This window comes from Aquarana catesbeiana, linkage group LG02, assembly GCF_042186555.1.
Source record: "Aquarana catesbeiana isolate 2022-GZ linkage group LG02, ASM4218655v1, whole genome shotgun sequence".
Taxonomy (NCBI): Eukaryota; Metazoa; Chordata; class Amphibia; order Anura; family Ranidae; genus Aquarana; species Aquarana catesbeiana.
Genome location: NC_133325.1, coordinates 18,065,989 through 18,086,610, shown reverse-complemented (window position 1 = coordinate 18,086,610; position 20,622 = coordinate 18,065,989). Strand labels below are relative to the sequence as shown.

Sequence of the window (20,622 nt, the reverse complement as noted above, 5' to 3'; positions counted from 1 at the left end):
CCCAGCAAACCAACGTTCTCTTATCATGGCAACCTACCCATTTAGATTCCTTGGAAATGAAAGTGACCCCCAAAATATAATTCTTTATATTCTACCAACTATATTCATACTTTCTGAAACTCAGAGACTTAACCAGTTCAGGTCCTTCCCATAGCAGGTTTACTGCTACGGGGCGGCACCTGCGGTCCGGCTCTAGCAGGTAGGGGGCGTGCATCCGCCGATGATGGAGGAGAGAGACACAACGGTGGTCTGTCTATGTAAACAAGGCAGATCGCCGTTCTGTCAGTAGGGAAAGCCTGGATCCCGTGTTCCTGCAAAGCAGAGACTACGATCCATGCCTTCCCTTAGTAAAAGCACCTCCCCCACAGTTTAGAAAAACACTGGCTAGGCACACATTTAACCCCTTGATCGCCCCCCCCGATGTTTAACCCCTTCCTTGCCAGCGTCATTAGTACAGTGATGAGAAGAACCCCAGCGCTCAGGTAGAGCCACAAACAAGAAGTCCTTTTCCTCCAGAGAAGAAAGAGCCCCAGGTGATGGCTAATGCAAGTGTAGATGAAGGCAAGTGGAAAAGTTCTGGACAGCCGCACACCGATAGAAATTTCTTATGCCTTTATTTGTAAACCGAGATCACTATACAGGGCACCAAAGCAGAGTGGTACAGAACAGCTGACGCGTTTCACACTTATACCAAGTGCTTACTCATAGCACTGTCCAGAACTTTTCCACTTGTCTTCATTAGTACAGTGATGGTGTATATTTTAAGCACTGATCACTGTTATTGGTGTCACTGTCCAAATTGTCCGCCGAAATATCGCAGTTCTGCTATAAGTCGCTGATCACCACCATTGCTAGTAATAAAATAAATAAATATATCAGTTTGGTTTGCGTAAACATTATAGCGTCTACAATCAATATTCACTTATTGTTTTTTTTTTTTAACCAAAAAACATGTAGCAGAATACATATTGACCTAAGGACTAAGAAGCTACCCAAATAAAATTTGTCATTTTTTTCCCCCACAAATGATTTTGGTTGTAATTTGATCACCTCTGCTGTATTTATTTTTTGCGATATAAACAAAAGAAAGATTGAAAAAAATAAACACACCATACACATACACATACACATACACATAGTTTTTTATAGCAGAAAGTAAAAAAAGTGTAACACACAAATCCCCCCAAATAAAAAACAAATTTCTTCATTAATTTAGGCCAATGTGTATTCTGCTACATATATTTGGTAAAAAAAAAAATCCCAATAAGCATATATTGATTGGTTGTTTTCTCAAAGTTACAGCGTCTACCAACTATGGAATATTTTTATTTCTTTTTTTTTTTTTTATTATTATTTTACAGGGAGACACTCACTACTTTACATTGTAGACAAGTGTCATTTCTTCAGTGTTGTCACATGAAAAGATAGAAGAAAAGAGTTACACAAATGTGAGGGGTGTACTTACTTTTGTGAGTAGTCAGCAGTTACCGGAAAAAAGCTCCCGCTACATGCTAGCGATCGGGAGCTTTTCCGATCATGTGACAGCCAATCACACAGAGGTCACATGACCCGAACGCCCACCTCCGGGCGTTTAAATCCCTTAAAGGGCCGGGAGGCGGCTGGCAGGAAGGGGGTTAACATGTATCCTGCAATTTGTCAAATCTTTTAAAAACTAAAAATAAACAAAAAAAAAAAAAAATTAAATACTTCATGTAAATTGTGTTTTTTTTTTTAATTACAATATTACATTTCCCTTCAAAAACAGTAAAAAAAAAAAAAAAAAAAAAAGACTAAAACAATAATCAGAAAACGTTAGACGTTAATAATGCCCTGCAGAGTTCCCGGTTACACAATCCGATGGAGAATTTTTAGACCGATCCGCCCAATTCACCTTCCCTTTTTTATAAAGATGACCCGGAACCCGACCAGAACAAATAAAACACAGAGCCGGGGAAATCTTTGAGGAATAATTTTTAATCTCTAGTGCCAGGAACTATTTAAAAAAAAAAAAAAAAAAAAAAAAAAAAAAAAAAGTAAAAACAGAACGGGGGAGGGGTATCAAACATCCAATCTTTATAATCCATGAATTCCATAAACTCTGAGATTTATAAAAGGAAACAAATACATTTCATCCACTCTTCTATAAACTTGGCAAAAAAAGTTCCTCAACATGGAAAATCTAAAGCTGTAAATGGCGCAGCTCTGCGGACTTGAAGTGAAGGCCTTCACCTTGATGAAGCGACGCCATCCTGGTTGTGACCGATCGGTATTCCGACCATCAGTTCTCCACACAGTCATCAAGAAGAGTGCAACGATCGTCCCCCCCCCCCCTTCTGCCTCTTGCGGTCGCTCCATCCCGGGGGGAGGGGACTGAGGGGCTTCATCCGATTGCAAAGATGGATACCAGACAAGTCCTCTAGAAGAGCCGGGAGATGGCGGCTTTCGCCTTCAATGGACAGATCTGCATCATGTCTGGAGATTAAAGTATACAGCTGGTTGTGGTGAAGACTGATCGAAAAATCAGCTAAAAAAACCAAGCCAAGTGCATCAAAACAAGGGAGGTGTGCCGACTGTTTTCTGAAGAAAGCAAAGCCTGTCCCCTGCCAGCACGCTGCAGAGAAGGTGAGCTCTAATTCTGATGGGTTAAGCGGGACCTCTGCAGAGAGGACACTGCTTACACATAAGCCGAATATATATATATATATATATATATATATATATATATTTTTATATATAAATATATGTGTGTGTATATATAAATATGTGTGTGTGTATGTGTGTATATATATATATATATATATATATATATATATATATATATATATATATATATATATACATACATATACATATACATACACATACACATACATATACATAGAACAACTTTTGTTTGGATGCACCTGAAATGTATTTAGCTGATCGCCGTGAGGTTGGGCTTTAAACTCCGGTCACCCCTGAGTGATTCCAAATCACAGGACGCTTGTGTGATGCCGTTACTTCTTAATGACACCCCAAAACACGCCGCCATTGTGTGCAGTTTGCATGCCAATGGCACCGTGCGGCACTTGTCACCCAAAAAGGAGCTCCTTTTGCAGCGACAGCGACGTTCGTTGCCATTTGCCACGATTGCCGTGCGCTATATTGCGTGACAATCGCAACCCCGATTGGGGTGCCACTAAGTAGTTAATGGCATCGCACAAGCGTCCCGCGATTTGGAACCGCAGAGATTCGGAGTCGCTCGGGTGTGAACGGAGCCTCAATGTTTGCAGGAAATGGTGAGTTTCTATAAATTAGCTATAAAATGTCGGGCTGTGTTCCGGATCCCCCGCATACCGAGTGCTGGGCAGTGCAAAGACTGGTGTCTGAAGTCTCGGGGCAGAAAGCGGGGACCTGGGGGGGGGGGGGATTGGGGGAGCCTGTGCGTTAAGTACAGAAAGTGGGGGGAGGGGGGAGCCCGTGTGCTGAGGGGGTGAATGAGGGGTGAATGAGGGGTGTGCGGGAATTAGGGAATCCCAAACTGTACGACAAGATCCTCCTTCGCATCCACACGGATCTGTGAAAGTGCACTGAAGGCGTAAGCTGCTATCTTTGAAACCTGTGTATAAAAAAAATAAAAAAAAAAAAATAATTAGAATCCAATTCATCACAAAAGGAAAACAGTCCATTTTATCCACAAGTGATATTTTTTTTGTCTGGAAATAAACTAAAGGAATATCCTGAATTCTCATTTTCAGTCAGTAGATGGCGCTCTCCTCAGCACTTCTGTTTGAAATTTACAATTCTAGAAGTGAATAAGTCAGAGGGCGAGGGCCCCCCCAGCCCCCCCGCCTCCAGAGCCCCCGCCTCCAGAGGCATGACTCCAGAAACGGGAGTTTAGGTAAAATTAAGACCTACATTATAGAAAGGAGCCCCCACCTCCAGAGGCAGAGCCCCCGCCTCCAGAAAGGGGAGTTTAGGTAAAATTAAGACCTACAATTATGGAAGGAAGGAAGGAAGGAAGGAAGGAAGGAAGGAAGGAAGGAAGGAAGGAAGGAAGGAAGGAAGGAAGGAAGGAAGGAAGGAAGGGATTCCCCCCCCCCCCCCCATGTCCTCACTGCTGTACACCGCTTAGTGTGGGGACTCCCACAGACTGGAGTAATGATCAGGCAATGCTCGGTTGGGCTGCGCCTATGTGTGATGACATCATACAATTTCCGGTCCCCAGCCCCGCCCACCCCCCCATGGGCTGCTTACCTGCTGGATATCTGCATAAGGAACGGGGTCGCTGGCGAGTATTTGGTGTGGTTGGGCGGTGAGCGAGGGCAGAGGGGGCAACTTCTTCCAGTGTGTTAGGTTACTGTTGAGCTTCGCTAGCCGTGTGCTGCAGAGACACAAAGAGAAACGCATGACTGAGGAAGCGCACCGTAACCATGGAGACCGCGGTGACACCGGAATCCATCAATAGACAAATACACAGAAGACACACCCACAGCTCAATTGTTATACCTGTCAGAGGCCGACACCCCAAAGATCCCCCTGTCCCTGCTCTGCGGTGGAGGCCGACTACATTTTCCTATAGATTATGTGCCACTTCCCCTCCTCCTGCCCCCTCCAGACTACAGACAAGGCCCACACTGAGCCCCTCCTTCCTGTGTCACTGCCCCGCCTCCTGCCACCACACTACAGACAAGGCCCACACTGAGCCCCTCCTTCCTGTGCCACTGCCCCACCTCCACACTACAGACAAGGCCCACACTGAGCCCCTCCTTCCTGTGCCACTGCCCCACCTCCACACTACAGACAAGGCCCACACTGAGCCCCTCCTTCCTAGGCCACTGCCCCACCTCCACACTACAGACAAGGCCCACACTGAGCCCCTCCTTCCTGTGCCACTGCCCCACCTCCACACTACAGACAAGGCCCACACTGAGCCCCTCCTTCCTAGGCCACTGCCCCACCTCCTGCCACCTTCACACTACAGGTAAGGCCTAAGCTTAGCCCTTCCTTCCCGTGTCACTGCCCTGCTTCCCGTCACCTCCACACTACAGACAAGGCCCACACTGAGCCCCTCCTTCCTGTGTCACTGCCCCGCCTCCTGCCACCAGACTACAGGCAACGCCCACACTGAGCCCCTCCTTCCTGTACCACCACCGTGTCTCCATTAGATTACGGATAAAATCAACACTATACCTCCACTGCCCCACCTTCTTTAGATTACCAATAAGGCCAACACAAAACGCTCTCTGTGATACTGCCCCGCCTCCCTTAAACACCGGCAAGGCCCCCCCCCCCCCCAGTGTAAGCCCCCTCCCACCTATCCAGCATTTGCAAGCCTCATTACAGCTGGTGGGCAGTTCCTCATTTTAAACTTTTTTTTTTTCTTATTTACACTTTATTTTCTGACTTTTGTATCCATGACCTAAATGAAACCCAAAGCCTATTTTTCAGTATTGGTCATCAGGCCTCACTGTATGCAGTTCAGCTGTGAATCTGCTGCAAAGTTTCTCACCTGGATGAATGGTGACAACCCTGAGCCCCCTAACTTGGCAATTTGCAGCAGTGTTGTCAGCCCGTCTCTCCGAAGTCCATCAAACGACCGACCAGACAGGTGGGAGAGCACACACGGCAGGCTGACAACCCTGCTGCAAAACGGGAGGCCGGGGCTTAGGCGTTGTCACCCTGCAAAAGGTAAAAGCAGGATCTCCAGGGAAAAAATCTGCATCCGATTCATAAAAAAACCACAAAAAAGGTCACGACTCCCGTAGGGACACGGCTCACCTGTACTGCCTGGCTCTGTCCATACATTCGTGTTGCTCCATCCCCTGGGACTCTACAGCCGATACGTCGATGATGTTCCTGTGTAGACACAGAACAATACACACACAGCTTTAGGTCATGGGAGGAAAAAAGATTCATAAAGGTCAAAATAATAAAAAAAAAAAAAAATGTAATCACCAGAAATACCAATTCCAGCAGCTTTATCTGCAGTGCTCTCCCCTCCCCCTCTTAACCTTTTTAACCACTTAAAGACCGAGCCTCTTTCAGACTCGGTGTTTACAAGTTAAAAACAATTTTTTTTGCCAGAAAATTACTTAGAACCCCCAAACATTATACATTTTTTTTTCTAACACCCTAGTGAATAAAATATCGGTCGGTGTAATACTTTCTGTCACACTGTATTTGCGCAGAGGTCTTACAAGCGCACTTTTTAAAAAAAATTAACTTTTTTGAAAAGTAAAGTAAAGTTAGCCCAATTTTTTTTTTATATTGTGAAAGATAATGTTACGCAGAGTAAATTGATACCCAACATGTCACGCTTCAAAATTGCGCCCGCTCGTGGCATGGCGTTAAACTTTTACCCTTAAAAATCTCCAAGGTCGACATTTAAAAAAATTCTACAGGTTGCATGTTTTGCGTTGCAGAGGAGGGCTAGGGCCAGAATTATTGCTCTCGCTCCAACGTTCGCGGCGATACCTCACGTGTGTGGTTTTGACCACCATTTTCATATGCGGGCACTACTCACGTATGCGTTTCCTTCTGCGCGCGAGCTCGTCGGGAGGGGGGCACTTAAAATTTATTTTTATTTTTTTTTATTTATTTTACTTGATTTTATTTTTACACTTTTTTTTTTAATTGTGTCACTTTTATTCTTATTACAAGGAATGTAAACATCCCTTGTAATAGAAAAAAAAAAGCATGACAGGTCCTCAAATGTGGGATCTGGGGTCAAAATGACCTCTGATCTCATATTTGGACTTTTTTAAATGCAATAGAAAAAAAAAAAAAAAAAAAAAAAACAATTTTGTCATTTGAATAAATTACAAAAAAATAAAAAAAAAGTGCCTTTAAGACGTCGCTTCCGCCCTGCTATGGTATGGAGATGGGTGGGGGGCCACCTTCCCCTCACTCGTCTCCATACCACAGGAAGGACAGGTCCCGATCGCCTGCGCCGCTGCCCATGGCTCCGGTAAGTGGCGGAGGGCGTGGGAGCTCCTCTCCCGCCGCCAATAACGGTGATCTTGCGGCACATCCGCCACAAAGACCACCATTATCGTTAACAGGATCGCCCACTGAAAAGATGGATATTTCTATTGTGGCAGCAGCTGCTGCCGTTACCGAGATAGCCATCTTTAAATTGCCAACGTATATGTACAGGAGCCGGTCCCAGGGCTACAATTTTATAAGACGTTTAAAACCTCAATATTTTTAAACGTGAAACGTAAAAAGGAAGAATTGAACACCTTCCCGCCTGGCCTATAGCAAATTGACAACCCGGCTGGGGGTTCCATTGTTCGGACTGGGCGTCCTATCTATGCTGTCCTTCAGAACAAGCTGCTCATGGGCATCCCTGGGGGGGGGGCGGGGGCTGGGGGGGGGGCGCAATCAGTGATGCGGTGTGTCACGGTCACACCGCATCTCCAATCACAGTAAGGCCTCAGCACACTGAAGCTGATAAACGGACCTTTTTGGGAGTTTGGGCGTTTTTTTTTTTTTTTACAGCCCTTAAACTCCCCTGTATGATATCCTATGTGTCCACGCACACATGGACGTTTAACAGTGGGGGAGTTTATGGGCTGTTGTCAGAACACCCTAAAATTGCGTTCAAGAGCAGTCCTGACTACAAAAAAAAAAAAAAAAAAAAATGCAGAAAAATGCACTTTTATCAGTGTTTTGAGCTGAATGTAAGCTGGTGTAATTTAAAAAAGTCCAAAACACGAAATAAAAAAATAAAAAAAAACACACACGCATAAACGTTTTTAGAAAACGCTGCTAAAAGTGCGTTTTTGAAGCAGCGTTTCCTGCCAGCATTCCGACGTCCAGAACGAGCGTCCTGTGTGCCTTAAGAGCCGATGGCGTAGGATCGTTACCATGTGATCAGCTGTGTCCAATCACAGTGTAAATACGAAGTGCAGGTTATCGTTTTTCCTCTAATTACGCTGACAATGCGAGAGTAGAGGAGACGATAAGAGGCTTTCCTGATGGGGGGGGGGGGGGGGGGGGGGGGGGGGGGGGGGGTCTGCACTGTTAATCAGTGCATTGATTATCAGTGCTGCCTCACCAGTGTCACCCATAAAGGCTGCCCACCAGTGCCGCCCATAAAGGCTGCCCCACCAGTGTCGCCCATAAAGGCTGCCCCACCAGTGCCGCCCATTAATCCCAACCACGACACTACCTGCCTGGAGTTTGCATGTTCTCCCTGTGTCTGCGTGGGTTTCCTCCGGGTACTCCGGTTTCCTCCCACACTCCAAAGACATGCTGGGAGGTTAATTGGATCCTGTCTAAATTGTCCCTAGTATGTATGAATGTGAGTTAGGGACCTTAGATTGTAAGCTCCTTGAGGGTAGGGACTGATATGAATGTATAATGTATATGTAAAGCGCTGCGTAAATTGACGGCGCTATATAAGTACCTGAAATAAATAAAATAAAGGCTGCCCCACCAGTGTGGCCCATAAAGGCTGCCCCACCAGTGTGGCCCATAAAGGCTGCCCCACCAGTGTGGCCCATAAAGGCTGCCCCACCAGTGTGGCCCATAAAGGCTGCCCCACCAGTGTCGCCCATAAAGGCTGCCCCACCAGTGTGGCCCATAAAGGCTGCTGGCCCATAAAGGCTGCCCCACCAGTGTTGCATATTAGAGCCTCCTCATCAGTGCAGTAGAAAAATTACCGGTTTACAAAACTTTGTAACAAACTTAACATTTTTGGTCTATTTTCATTTGTTTAGCAAAAAAAAAAAAAAAAAAAAAAAAAAAACAGTGATTCAATACCACCAAAAGAAAGCTCTAAATTGATGGTGCAATTACCAGTTAAATTAGCTCAGTGCTGAATAGCAAAAAACGCCCTGGTTATGAAAGAGGGAAAACCTTCCGGAGAAGAAGTGGGTGAAAACCCTTAGCGTTTTAAAGCACAGATTTTTGGACGTCCGGTAAGGAGTTTGGAGGGTCTCAGCCGAGGCGATTGACTTGGTGGAATTTTTTCGATGGGTATTAATGGGAAATGCGCAGCGAATGTATTCTAAGAGATGAGTGTAAAGGAAGATTGGATTCAGAGGAAGGAGGAAGTTGATGGACAGACGATGCCTGATCTTCGGTTATACAGAGACATTACTGAACTTGTTATATTGGGGGTTTGAGAACGCTGGTCACTTATCATTGAAAACAATAACCTGATAGCAGTTTTTAAAAAAGGTAAATTCACCTTTTCACGAAAAAAGATAAAATGAAAAGGTGAGCGGACTCCAAATATCCCGGCCGCCCCTTTGGACCCCACTGCATATAAGAGACGTGATGCCCCGGTGTGGTGTTATGTATCCCATAATACTCAGCTCCAGACTGAGGATCCATCATCATGCCTGCAATGGAAAGTCAATCCAATAAGTATTACAGCGCTGCTAGGGAAAAAAACAATTTGAATCTTGAATCGAGTTGAGAGGTCAAATCGATTCAAAATTTAAGCAAATCGATTTTTTTTTTTTTCACCAGGACCGGCGAGGCCGGACGCCGCGGACTAGGCCTAAGCCATGGCCTCGCCTAAAAACTCCTGCCCACAGCTCCTCAGGAATCGTGAATCAAGGAATCGAATCGTGAATCAAGTTTTTTTTTTTTGAGAAAAATCGCCCAGCCCTAAGTGCTGCCTAATATAAACTCATAGAACACAGTTCTAGGCTCCTATACAGTTCATAAAGTCCAAAAAATATCATCTGTGTTCAAACAAATGTTGACAAAGTGCTCGGTGCTTATTCCATGTAAAATTAAAGCGGGGGTTCACCCACACCGCTAAAAAAAAAAATGATTAAAAGCCAGCAGCTACAAATACTGCAGCTGCTGACTTTTAATAAATGGCCACTTACCTGTCCCAGGGTCCAGCGATGTCGGCAGGCGACGCGGAGAACCCGCTCGGTTCTCGGCAGCTGCCGCCGCCAACCTAGGTGAGGGAATCAGGAAGTGAAGCGTTGCGGCTTCACTTCCCGGTTCCCTACTGCGCATGCGCGAGTCGCGCTGCGCGTCCCTAGTGGTCCCCGCTCTCTCCTGGGAGCTTTGTGTTCCCAGCAGACAGCGCGGTGGGGACGGGAAGAGGCATAGACTCCCATGGGTGCAGTGGGTGCAAATGAGACACCGGAGGGGGGGAGGGTTCCAAAAAGCGGAAGTTCCATTTTTGTGTGGAACTCCGCTTTAAATAAAAGGTATCTGACCCCCTGCTGATTTTGTACGTTTGCCCACTGACAAAGAAACGATCAGTTTATAATTTTAATGGTCGGCTTATTTTACCGGTGAGAGACAGAACAACAACAATATCCAGAAAAATGCATTTCAAAAAAAGTTATAAATTGATTTACATTTTAAATGAGTGAAATAAGTATTTGCTCCTCCTATCAATCAGCAAGATTTCTGTCTCCCAGGTGTCATTTATACAGGTAACGAGCTGAGATAAGCAGCACTCTCTTAAAGGGAGTGCTTCTAATTCCTGCTTGTTACCTGTATAGAAGACACCTGTCCACAGAAGCAATCAGATTCCAATCTCTCCACCATGGCCAAGACCAAAGAGCTGTCCAAGGATGTCAGGGACAAGATTGTAGACCTACACAAGGCTGGAAAAGGCTACAAGACCATCGCCAAACAGCTTGGTGAGAGGGTGACAACAGTTGATGCGATTATTCCCAAATGGAAGAAAACACAAAATAACTGTCAATCTCCCTCGGTCTGGGGCTCCATGGAAGATCTCACCTGGTGGAGTTTCAGTGGTCATGAGAACGGTGAGGAATCAGCCCAGAACTACACAGGAGAATCTTGTCAATGATCTCAGCTGGGACCACAGTCACCAAGAAAACAATTGGTAACACACTACACCGTGAAGGACTGAAATCCTGCAGCACCCCCAAGGTCCCCCTGCTCAAGAAAGCACATGTACAGGTCCATCTGAAGTTTACTAATCAACATCTGAATGATTCAGAGGAGAACTGGGGGAAAGTGTTGTGCTCAGATGAGACCAAAATTCAGCTCTTTGGCATCAACTCAACTCGCCGTGTTTGGAGGAGGAGGAATGCTGCCTATGACCCCAAGAACACCATCCCCCACCATCAGACATGGAGGTGGTGTTTTTCTGATAAAAGGACAGGACAACTTAACCGCATCAAAGGGGCGATGGAGGGAACCATGTACCATCAAATCTTGGGTGAGAACTTCCTTCCCTCAGCCAGGGCATTGAAAATGGGTGGTGGATGGGTATTCCAGCATGACAATAACCCAAAACACACCGCCAAGGCAACAAAGGAGCGCCTCAAGAAGAAGCACATAAAATACTGGCCTAAACAGTCTCCAGACCATAGAAAATATGTGGAGGGAGCTGAAGGTTCGAGTTACCAAACATCAGCCTGGAAACCTTAATGACTTGGAGAGGATCTGCAAAGAGGACAAAGTCCCTCCTGAGATTTCTGCAAATGAGGTCACCAACTACAAGAAACGTCTGACCTCTGTGATCGCCAACAAGGGTTTCTCCACCAAGTACTAAGTCATGTTTTACGAAGGGGTCAAATTCTTATTTCACTCATTAAAAATGCAAATCGATTTATAACTTTTTTGAAATGCGTTTTTCTGGATATTTTTGTTGCTATTCTGTCTCTCACTGTTCTAATAAACCGACCATTAAAATTATAGACCGATCGTTTGTCAGTGGGGCAAACATACAAAATCAGAAGGGGGTCGAATACTTTTTCCCTTCACTGTATAACAGGCACCGATCGTATATGAAGTCTTTTCTTCCTCTTATATATGATCAGTGCCTGTTATACACCGAATGTTGGTGAGTAGGGGGGGGATCACATAGGGAAGGAGTCACGTCTGAGCACAGAAGTCACCAGTTTACATGGAATAAGCACCGAGCACTTGGTCACCATTTGTTTGAACACAGATGATATTTTTTGGACTTTCTGAAGTGTATAGGAGCCTAGAACTATGTTCTATCAGTTTATATTAGGGCAGCGCTGTGAGACCCCCCCATACACACTATTATGCCCCGTACACACGATCGGACATTGATCGGACTTTCCGACAACAAAACCGTGGAATTTTATTGAAGGTTGTTGGCTCCAACTTGTCTTGCATACACACCGTCACACAAATGTGGGCCAACAATTACGAAAGTAGTGACGTACAAGACTTACGACGAGCCGAGAAAAGGGAAGTTCAATAGCCAGCGCGGCTCCTTCTGCTCGATTCCGAGCATGCGTGGAACTTTTGTGCGTCGGACCTGTGTACACACGATCGGAAATTCCAAGAAGGTTTTGTTGGCGGAAAATTTGAGAACCCGAAAGTGGTTTGATGGAGCGTACACACGGTCGGACTTTCAGCCAACAAGCTCACATCCAACATTTGTTGTGGGAAAATCCCATCGTGTGTACGAGATTTTCTGCAGATTTTTGTCTTCAGATTTACCAAAACCATGTAGTGCGAGGGCCTGCCCTGATTGCATACAAATTGAAAAACACTTAAAAGGTTTGACCTCCTATTATATGGTTTTGGTAAATCTGAAGACAAAAATCTGCAGAAAATCTAATAGTGTGTATGAGGCCTAATACTTATTGGATTCACACTACAGGAGTACACAGGCACCTACATTGCAGCGGCCGCCTCATCCAATTTAACTTAATTGGTTTAATCATCTGAATTTATTTTCACATTCAAATTTAAACCACAGCGCAGGTGCATTTCTACTACTGCTCATTGGTTGCTGCTACCATGTGAGCATGTCGACCAATGAGAAGTGCATCTAAGGCTTCTTCTTTCCATAAGGGGCCTCAGAAGAAAGAAGCACTTCAATGGTCACTCCGGTAACATGGTGGCATGTGCAGCGGGATCCAAAGGGTACCTTATAACCCTGAGGCTCACCACAGTCATTATTATAATCTGACTGTACAATCAAAGATAGATCTACCAGAACAATTTCATACCAGGACTTTTTCCAAACACTATTTAAAAAAAAAACCAAAAAAAAAAACCACATAAAATTGGAAAAAAAAAAAAAAAAAAAAAACAAACAAAAACACTGAAGTAAGCCCAATTCTTTTTGTATAATGTGAAAGATAATGTTACGCCGAGGGGGGGGGCTTACATTTTATATTTTTTATTTTTTTATTGTCGATTTCATTTTAATTTTTTTTTATTTTTACACTTTCCCTTAAAATTTTTATTTTTTGATCACTTTTATTCCTATTAGAAGGAACGTAAAAATCCCTTGTAACAGGAATTGGGGCATGACAGGAAATCTTTATGGAGAGATGTGGAGTCTATAAGACCCCACAAGTCTCTCCTCTAGGCTGAAAAGCCTGAGATCAAATTAAAAAAATAATCTCAGCTTCCCAGCCCAAAAAAACGGCAGCGTTTACATCTGCCAGAGGTGGCGTCATAACATCGCGCCCGGCCTCTGAAGGTCATGGAGGTGGCCGGGGAAAAAAAGAAATGATATCTGGACCCCCTCCGACTATACTCACTGAGCCGTCCGGGCCAGGATCCGCGAGAGCAGCGCCTGCTCGTCCGTCCGGGCCGCCGGGTTATTGATGGAGTTGTGTTCTGCTCCATTGGGCGTCCTGTTGGGAAGCGTCTGATTGGAGGGCAGCAGATGTTCCCTTTCACCCTGCTCCTGCCCGAGAGAGAAAACACAGGAACAAAAATATGTTACCTCACCCGCTACAACGTGACACCCGATACCCCTCGCCCGCGACACCCGATCCATCCCCCTCGCCCCCGCTACAACACGACACCCGATCCCCCTCGCCCCCGCCCCAACGCGACACCCGATCCCCCTCGCCCCCGCCCCAACGCGACACCCGATCCCCCTCGCCCCCGCTACAACGCGACACCCGATCCCCCTCGCCCCCGCCCCAACGCGACACCCGATCCCCCTCGCCCCCGCCCCAACACGACACCCGATCCCCCTCGCCCCCGCCCCAACGCGACACCCGATCCCCCCCGCCCCAACGCGACACCCGATCCCCCTCGCCCCAACGCGACACCCGATCCCCCTCGCCCCAACGCGACACCCGATCCCCCTCGCCCCAACGCGACACCCGATCCCCCTCGCCCCAACGCGACACCCGATCCCCCTCGCCCCAACGCGACACCCGATCCCCCTCGCCCCAACGCGACACCCGATTCCCCTCGCCCCAACGCGACACCCGATTCCCCTCACCCCCGCTAGAACGGGACACCATCACCCCCGCGCCACTGCTACAACGCGACACCCTCACCCCCGCACCACCGCTACACCCGATTCCCCTCACCCCCGCTACAACGCGACACCCTCACCCCCGCGCCAGCGCTACACCCGATCCCCTCACCCCCGCTACAACGACACACTCAATCCCCTCACCCCCACTACAACACGACACCCGATTCCCCTCACCCCAACGCAACACCCGATTCCCCTCACCCCCGCTACAACGCGACACCCTCACCCCCGCGCCACCGCTACACCCGATCCCCTCACCCCCGCTACAACGAGACACTCAATCCCCTCACCCCCACTACAACACGACACCTGATCCCCTCGCCCCCGCTACAACGAGACACCCGATCCCCTCACCCCCGCTACAACGAGACACCCGATCCCCCGCGACACCCAATCCCCCGCGACAACGCGACACCCAATCCCCCGCGACACCCGATCCCCCGCGACAACGCGACACCCAATCCCCCGCGACACCCGATCCCCCGCGACAACGCGACACCCGATCCCCCGCGACAACCGATCCCCCACTACAACGCGACACCCGATCCCCCGCTACAACGCGACACCCGATCCCCCGCGACACCCGATCCCCCGCTACAACGCGACACCCGATCCCCCGCGACAACGAGACACTCAATCCCCTCACCCCCACTACAACGCGACACCCGATCCCCCGCGACACCCGATCCCCCGCGACACCCGATCCCCTGCGACAACGAGACACTCAATCCCCTCACCCCCACTACAACGCGACACCCGATCCCCCGCGACACCCGATCCCCCGCGACAACGAGACACTCAATCTCCCGCGACACCCGATCCCCCGCGACACCCGATCCCCCGCGACACCCGATCCCCCGCGACACCCGATCCCCCGCGACACCCGATCCCCCGCTACAACGCGACACCCGATCCCCCGCTACAACGCGACACCCGATCCCCCGCTACAACGCGACACCCGATCCCCTGCTACAACGCGACACCCGATCCCCCGCGACACCTGATCCCCCGCTACAACGCGACACCCGATCCCCCGCGACACCTGATCCCCCGACACCTGATCCCCCGCTACAACGCGACACCCGATCCCCCGCTACAACGCGACACCCCGATCCCCCGCGACACCCGATCCCCCGCTACAACGCGACACCCGATCCCCCGCTACAACGCGACACCCGATCCCCCGCTACAACGCGACACCCGATCCCCCGCGACACCTGATCCCCCGACACCTGATCCCCCGCTACAACGCGACACCCGATCCCCCGCTACAACCGATCCCCCCGCGACACCCGATCCCCCCGACACCCGATCCCCCCGACACCTGATCCCCCCGACACCTGATCCCCCGCTACAACGCGACACCCGATCCCCCGCTACAACGCGACACCCGATCCCCCGCTACAACGCGACACCCGATCCCCCGCTACAACGCGACACCCGATCCCCCGCTACAACGCGACACCCGATCCCCCGCTACAACGCGACACCCGATCCCCCGCGACACCCGATCCCCCGCGACACCCGATCCCCCGCTACAACGCGACACCCGATCCCCTCGCCCCGCTACAACCCGACACATGTCAGAGTGGAGCTCGGTGAGGTCACGATATCAGGGTGGAGTTGGGTGATGTCTGTGTTGCCCCCTCCCCCCATAGTGAAGTGAGGACTGTCTGTGTTGCCCATAGTGAAGTGAGGACTGTCTGTGTTGCCCATAGTGAAGTGAGGACTGTCTGTGTTGCCCATAGTGAAGTGAGGACTGTCTGTGTTGCCCATAGTGAAGTGAGGACTGTCTGTGTTGCCCCCCCTCCCCCCATAGTGAAGTGAGGACTGTCTGTGTTGCCCCCCCATAGTGAAGTGAGGACTGTCTGTGTTGCCCCCCTCCCCCCATAGTGAAGTGAGGACTGTCTGTGTTGCCCCCCTCCCCCCATAGTGAAGTGAGGACTGTCTGTGTTGCCCCCCTCCCCCCATAGTGAAGTGAGGACTGTCTGTGTTGCCCCCCTCCCCCCATAGTGAAGTGAGGACTGTCTGTGTTGCCCATAGTGAAGTGAGGACTGTCGGTGTTGCCCATAGTGAAGTGAGGACTGTCGGTGTTGCCCATAGTGAAGTGAGGACTGTCTGTGTTGCCCCCCCTCCCCCCATAGTGAAGTGAGGACTGTCTGTGTTGCCCCCCTCCCCCCCATAGTGAAGTGAGGACTGTCTGTGTTGCCCCCCCTCCCCCCATAGTGAAGTGAGGACTGTCGGTGTTGCCCCCCTCCCCCCCATAGTGAAGTGAGGACTGTCTGTGTTGCCCATAGTGAAGTGAGGACTGTCGGTGTTGCCCATAGTGAAGTGAGGACTGTCTGTGTTGCCCCCCTCCCCCCATAGTGAAGTGAGGACTGTCGGTGTTGCCCCCCTCCCCCCCATAGTGAAGTGAGGACTGTCTGTGTTGCCCATAGTGAAGTGAGGACTGTCGGTGTTGCCCATAGTGAAGTGAGGACTGTCTGTGTTGCCCCCTCCCCCCCATAGTGAAGTGAAGTGAGGACTGTCTGTGTTGCCCCCCTCCCCCCATAGTGAAGTGAGGACTGTCTGTGTTGCCCCCCCTCCCCCCATAGTGAAGTGAGGACTGTCTGTGTTGCCCCCCCTCCCCCCATAGTGAAGTGAAGTGAGGACTGTCGGTGTTGCCCCCCTCCCCCCCATAGTGAAGTGAGGACTGTCGGTGTTGCCCCCCCCTCCCCCCATAGTGAAGTGAGGACTGTCTGTGTTGCCCCCCTCCCCCCCATAGTGAAGTGAGGACTGTCTGTGTTGCCCCCCCTCCCCCCATAGTGAAGTGAGGACTGTCTGTGTTGCCCCCCTCCCCCCCATAGTGAAGTGAGGACTGTCGGTGTTGCCCCCCTCCCCCCCATAGTGAAGTGAGGACTGTCGGTGTTGCCCCCCCTCCCCCCATAGTGAAGTGAGGACTGTCTGTGTTGCCCCCCTCCCCCCCCATAGTGAAGTGAGGACTGTCTGTGTTGCCCCCCCTCCCCCCATAGTGAAGTGAGGACTGTCTGTGTTGCCCCCCTCCCCCCCATAGTGAAGTGAGGACTGTCTGTGTTGCCCCCCTCCCCCCCATAGTGAAGTGAGGACTGTCTGTGTTGCCCCCCCTCCCCCCATAGTGAAGTGAGGACTGTCTGTGTTGCCCCCCCTCCCCCCCATAGTGAAGTGAGGACTGTCGGTGTTGCCCCCCTCCCCCCCATAGTGAAGTGAGGACTGTCGGTGTTGCCCCCCTCCCCCCCATAGTGAAGTGAGGACTGTCGGTGTTGCCCCCCTCCCCCCCATAGTGAAGTGAGGACTGTCGGTGTTGCCCCCCTCCCCCCCATAGTGAAGTGAGGACTGTCTGTGTTGCCCATAGTGAAGTGAGGACTGTCTGTGTTGCCCCCCCCTCCCCCCCCATAGTGAAGTGAGGACTGTCTGTGTTGCCCATAGTGAAGTGAGGACTGTCTGTGTTGCCCCCCCTCCCCCCATAGTGAAGTGAGGACTGTCTGTGTTGTGTGTTGCCCCCCTCCCCCCCATAGTGAAGTGAGGACTGTCGGTGTTGCCCCCCTCCCCCATAGTGAAGTGAGGACTGTCTGTGTTGCCCCCCTCCCCCCCATAGTGAAGTGAGGACTGTCTGTGTTGCCCCCTCCCCCCATAGTGAAGTGAGGACTGTCTGTGTTGCCCCCTCCCCCCATAGTGAAGTGAGGACTGTCTGTGTTGCCCCCCTCCCCCCATAGTGAAGTGAGGACTGTCGGTGTTGCCCCCCTCCCCCCCATAGTGAAGTGAGGACTGTCGGTGTTGCCCCCCTCCCCCCATAGTGAAGTGAGGACTGTCTGTGTTGCCCCCTCCCCCCATAGTGAAGTGAGGACTGTCGGTGTTGCCCCCCTCCCCCCCATAGTGAAGTGAGGACTGTCTGTGTTGCCCCCCTCCCCCCCATAGTGAAGTGAGGACTGTCTGTGTTGCCCCCCTCCCCCCATAGTGAAGTGAGGACTGTCTGTGTTGCCCCCCCTCCCCCCATAGTGAAGTGAGGACTGTCTGTGTTGCCCCATAGTGAAGTGAGGACTGTCTGTGTTGCCCATAGTGAAGTGAGGACTGTCTGTGTTGCCCCTCCCCCCCATAGTGAAGTGAGGACTGTCTGTGTTGCCCCCCTCCCCCCCATAGTGAAGTGAGGACTGTCTGTGTTGCCCCCCTCCCCCCCATAGTGAAGTGAGGACTGTCTGTGTTGCCCCCTCCCCCCATAGTGAAGTGAGGACTGTCTGTGTTGCCCCCCTCCCCCCCATAGTGAAGTGAGGACTGTCTGTGTTGCCCCCCTCCCCCCCATAGTGAAGTGAGGACTGTCTGTGTTGCCCCCTCCCCCCCATAGTGAAGTGAGGACTGTCTGTGTTGCCCCCCTCCCCCCCATAGTGAAGTGAGGACTGTCTGTGTTGCCCCCCTCCCCCCCATAGTGAAGTGAGGACTGTCTGTGTTGCCCCCCTCCCCCCCATAGTGAAGTGAGGACTGTCGGTGTTGCCCCCCTCCCCCCATAGTGAAGTGAGGACTGTCTGTGTTGCCCCCCCTCCCCCCATAGTGAAGTGAGGACTGTCTGTGTTGCCCATAGTGAAGTGAGGACTGTCTGTGTTGCCCATAGTGAAGTGAGGACTGTCTGTGTTGCCCCCTCCCCCCCATAGTGAAGTGAGGACTGTCGGTGTTGCCCCCCTCCCCCCATAGTGAAGTGAGGACTGTCTGTGTTGCCCCCCCTCCCCCCATAGTGAAGTGAGGACTGTCTGTGTTGCCCATAGTGAAGTGAGGACTGTCTGTGTTGCCCATAGTGAAGTGAGGACTGTCTGTGTTGCCCCCTCCCCCCCATAGTGAAGTGAGGACTGTCTGTGTTGCCCCCCTCCCCCCCATAGTGAAGTGAGGACTGTCTGTGTTGCCCCCCTCCCCCCCATAGTGAAGTGAGGACTGTCTGTGTTGCCCCCTCCCCCCCATAGTGAAGTGAGGACTGTCTGTGTTGCCCCCCTCCCCCCCATAGTGAAGTGAGGACTGTCTGTGTTGCCCCCCTCCCCCCCATAGTGAAGTGAGGACTGTCTGTGTTGCCCCCTCCCCCCCATAGTGAAGTGAGGACTGTCTGTGTTGCCCCCCTCCCCCCCATAGTGAAGTGAGGACTGTCTGTGTTGCCCCCTCCCCCCCATAGTGAAGTGAGGACTGTCTGTGTTGCCCATAGTGAAGTGAAGTGAGGACTGTCTGTGTTGCCCCCTCCCCCCATAGTGAAGTGAGGACTGTCTGTGTTGCCCCCTCCCCCCATAGTGAAGTGAGGACTGTCTGTGTTGCCCCCCTCCCCCCCATAGTGAAGTGAAGTGAGGACTGTCTGTGTTGCCCCCCTCCCCCCATAGTGAAGTGAAGTGAGGACTGTCTGTGTTCCCCTCAGTGAAGTGAAGTGAAGTGAGGACTGTCTGTGTTGCCCCCCTCCCCCCATAGTGAAGTGAAGTGAGGACTGTCGGTGTTGCCCCCTCCCCCCATAGTGAAGTGAGGACTGTCTGTGTTGCCCCCCCCCCCATAGTGAAGTGAGGACTGTCTGTGTTGCCCCCTCCCCCCATAGTGAAGTGAGGAATGTCTGTGTTGCCCATAGTGAAGTGAAGTGAAGTGAAGACTGTCGGTGTCTCACCCCCTTGGCGGTGTCGGTCTCGCCGCTGTAGCAGCAGCCCATGTCCTTCCCGGAGAGCCCACAGACTCAGCTCCCTCACATGACCAGCCGGAAGTGGTGAACTTCGCTGAACTTCCTCTTCCTGTCCGCAGACAGTCACGAGACGGGTTGTCGGGGAAACGGAGAGGGGCGGGGCTGTGTTTTGATTGAGAATGGGCGGGGAAAGACTGCTGGCTCCTCAAAGGATAGGCGGGACTTTATAAACCTGGGGCGGGGCAAACATGCAGCGAGAGCCCAGAACTTTTGTGGGCGGGGCCAATTGGGAAAGTGGGTGTGACCTACTGAAGAGTCTTCAGAGCTGGGAAAGAGAGAGTGGGCGGGGCTGTGCACAGTCAGGAGACGAGGAGATATCATATCAGTGATATCAAGGGGAAGTTGGGTGATGTCAGGGTGGAGCTCGGTGATGTCACCGTATCAGGGTGGAGCTCAGTGATGTCAGGGTGGAGTTGGGTGATGTCAGGGTGGAGCTCGGTGATGTCACCATATCAGGGTGGAGCTCAGTGATGTCAGGGTGGAGTTGGGTGATGTCCAGGTGGAGCTCAGTGATGTCAGGGTGGAGTTGGGTGATGTCCAGGTGGAGCTCAGTGATGTCAGGGTGGAGTTGGGTGATGTCAGGGTGGAGTTGGTTGATGTCAAGGTGGAGCTTGGTGATGTCAGGGTGGAGTTGGGTGATGTCAGGGTGGAGTTGGGTGATGTCCAGGTGGAGCTCGGTGATGTCAGGGTGGAGTTGGGTGATGTCAGG

The 20,622-nt window shown here is 50.8% G+C and overlaps 1 protein-coding gene across 1 annotated transcript; it reads right to left on the bottom strand.

The window, feature by feature from the left end:
- Positions 1–2,010: 2,010 nt before the first annotated feature.
- LAMTOR1 (late endosomal/lysosomal adaptor, MAPK and MTOR activator 1) lies at positions 2,011–19,993 on the bottom strand. The gene is made up of 5 exons (XM_073612645.1): positions 19,842–19,993; positions 13,467–13,615; positions 5,761–5,838; positions 4,237–4,363; positions 2,011–3,598 (listed from the first exon to the last, which is right to left on the bottom strand). Exons 1-5 carry the CDS (start codon positions 19,881–19,883, stop codon positions 3,506–3,508), a joined length of 489 nt encoding a protein of 162 aa, XP_073468746.1. The 5' UTR covers positions 19,884–19,993; the 3' UTR covers positions 2,011–3,505.
- Positions 19,994–20,622: the final 629 nt, after the last annotated feature.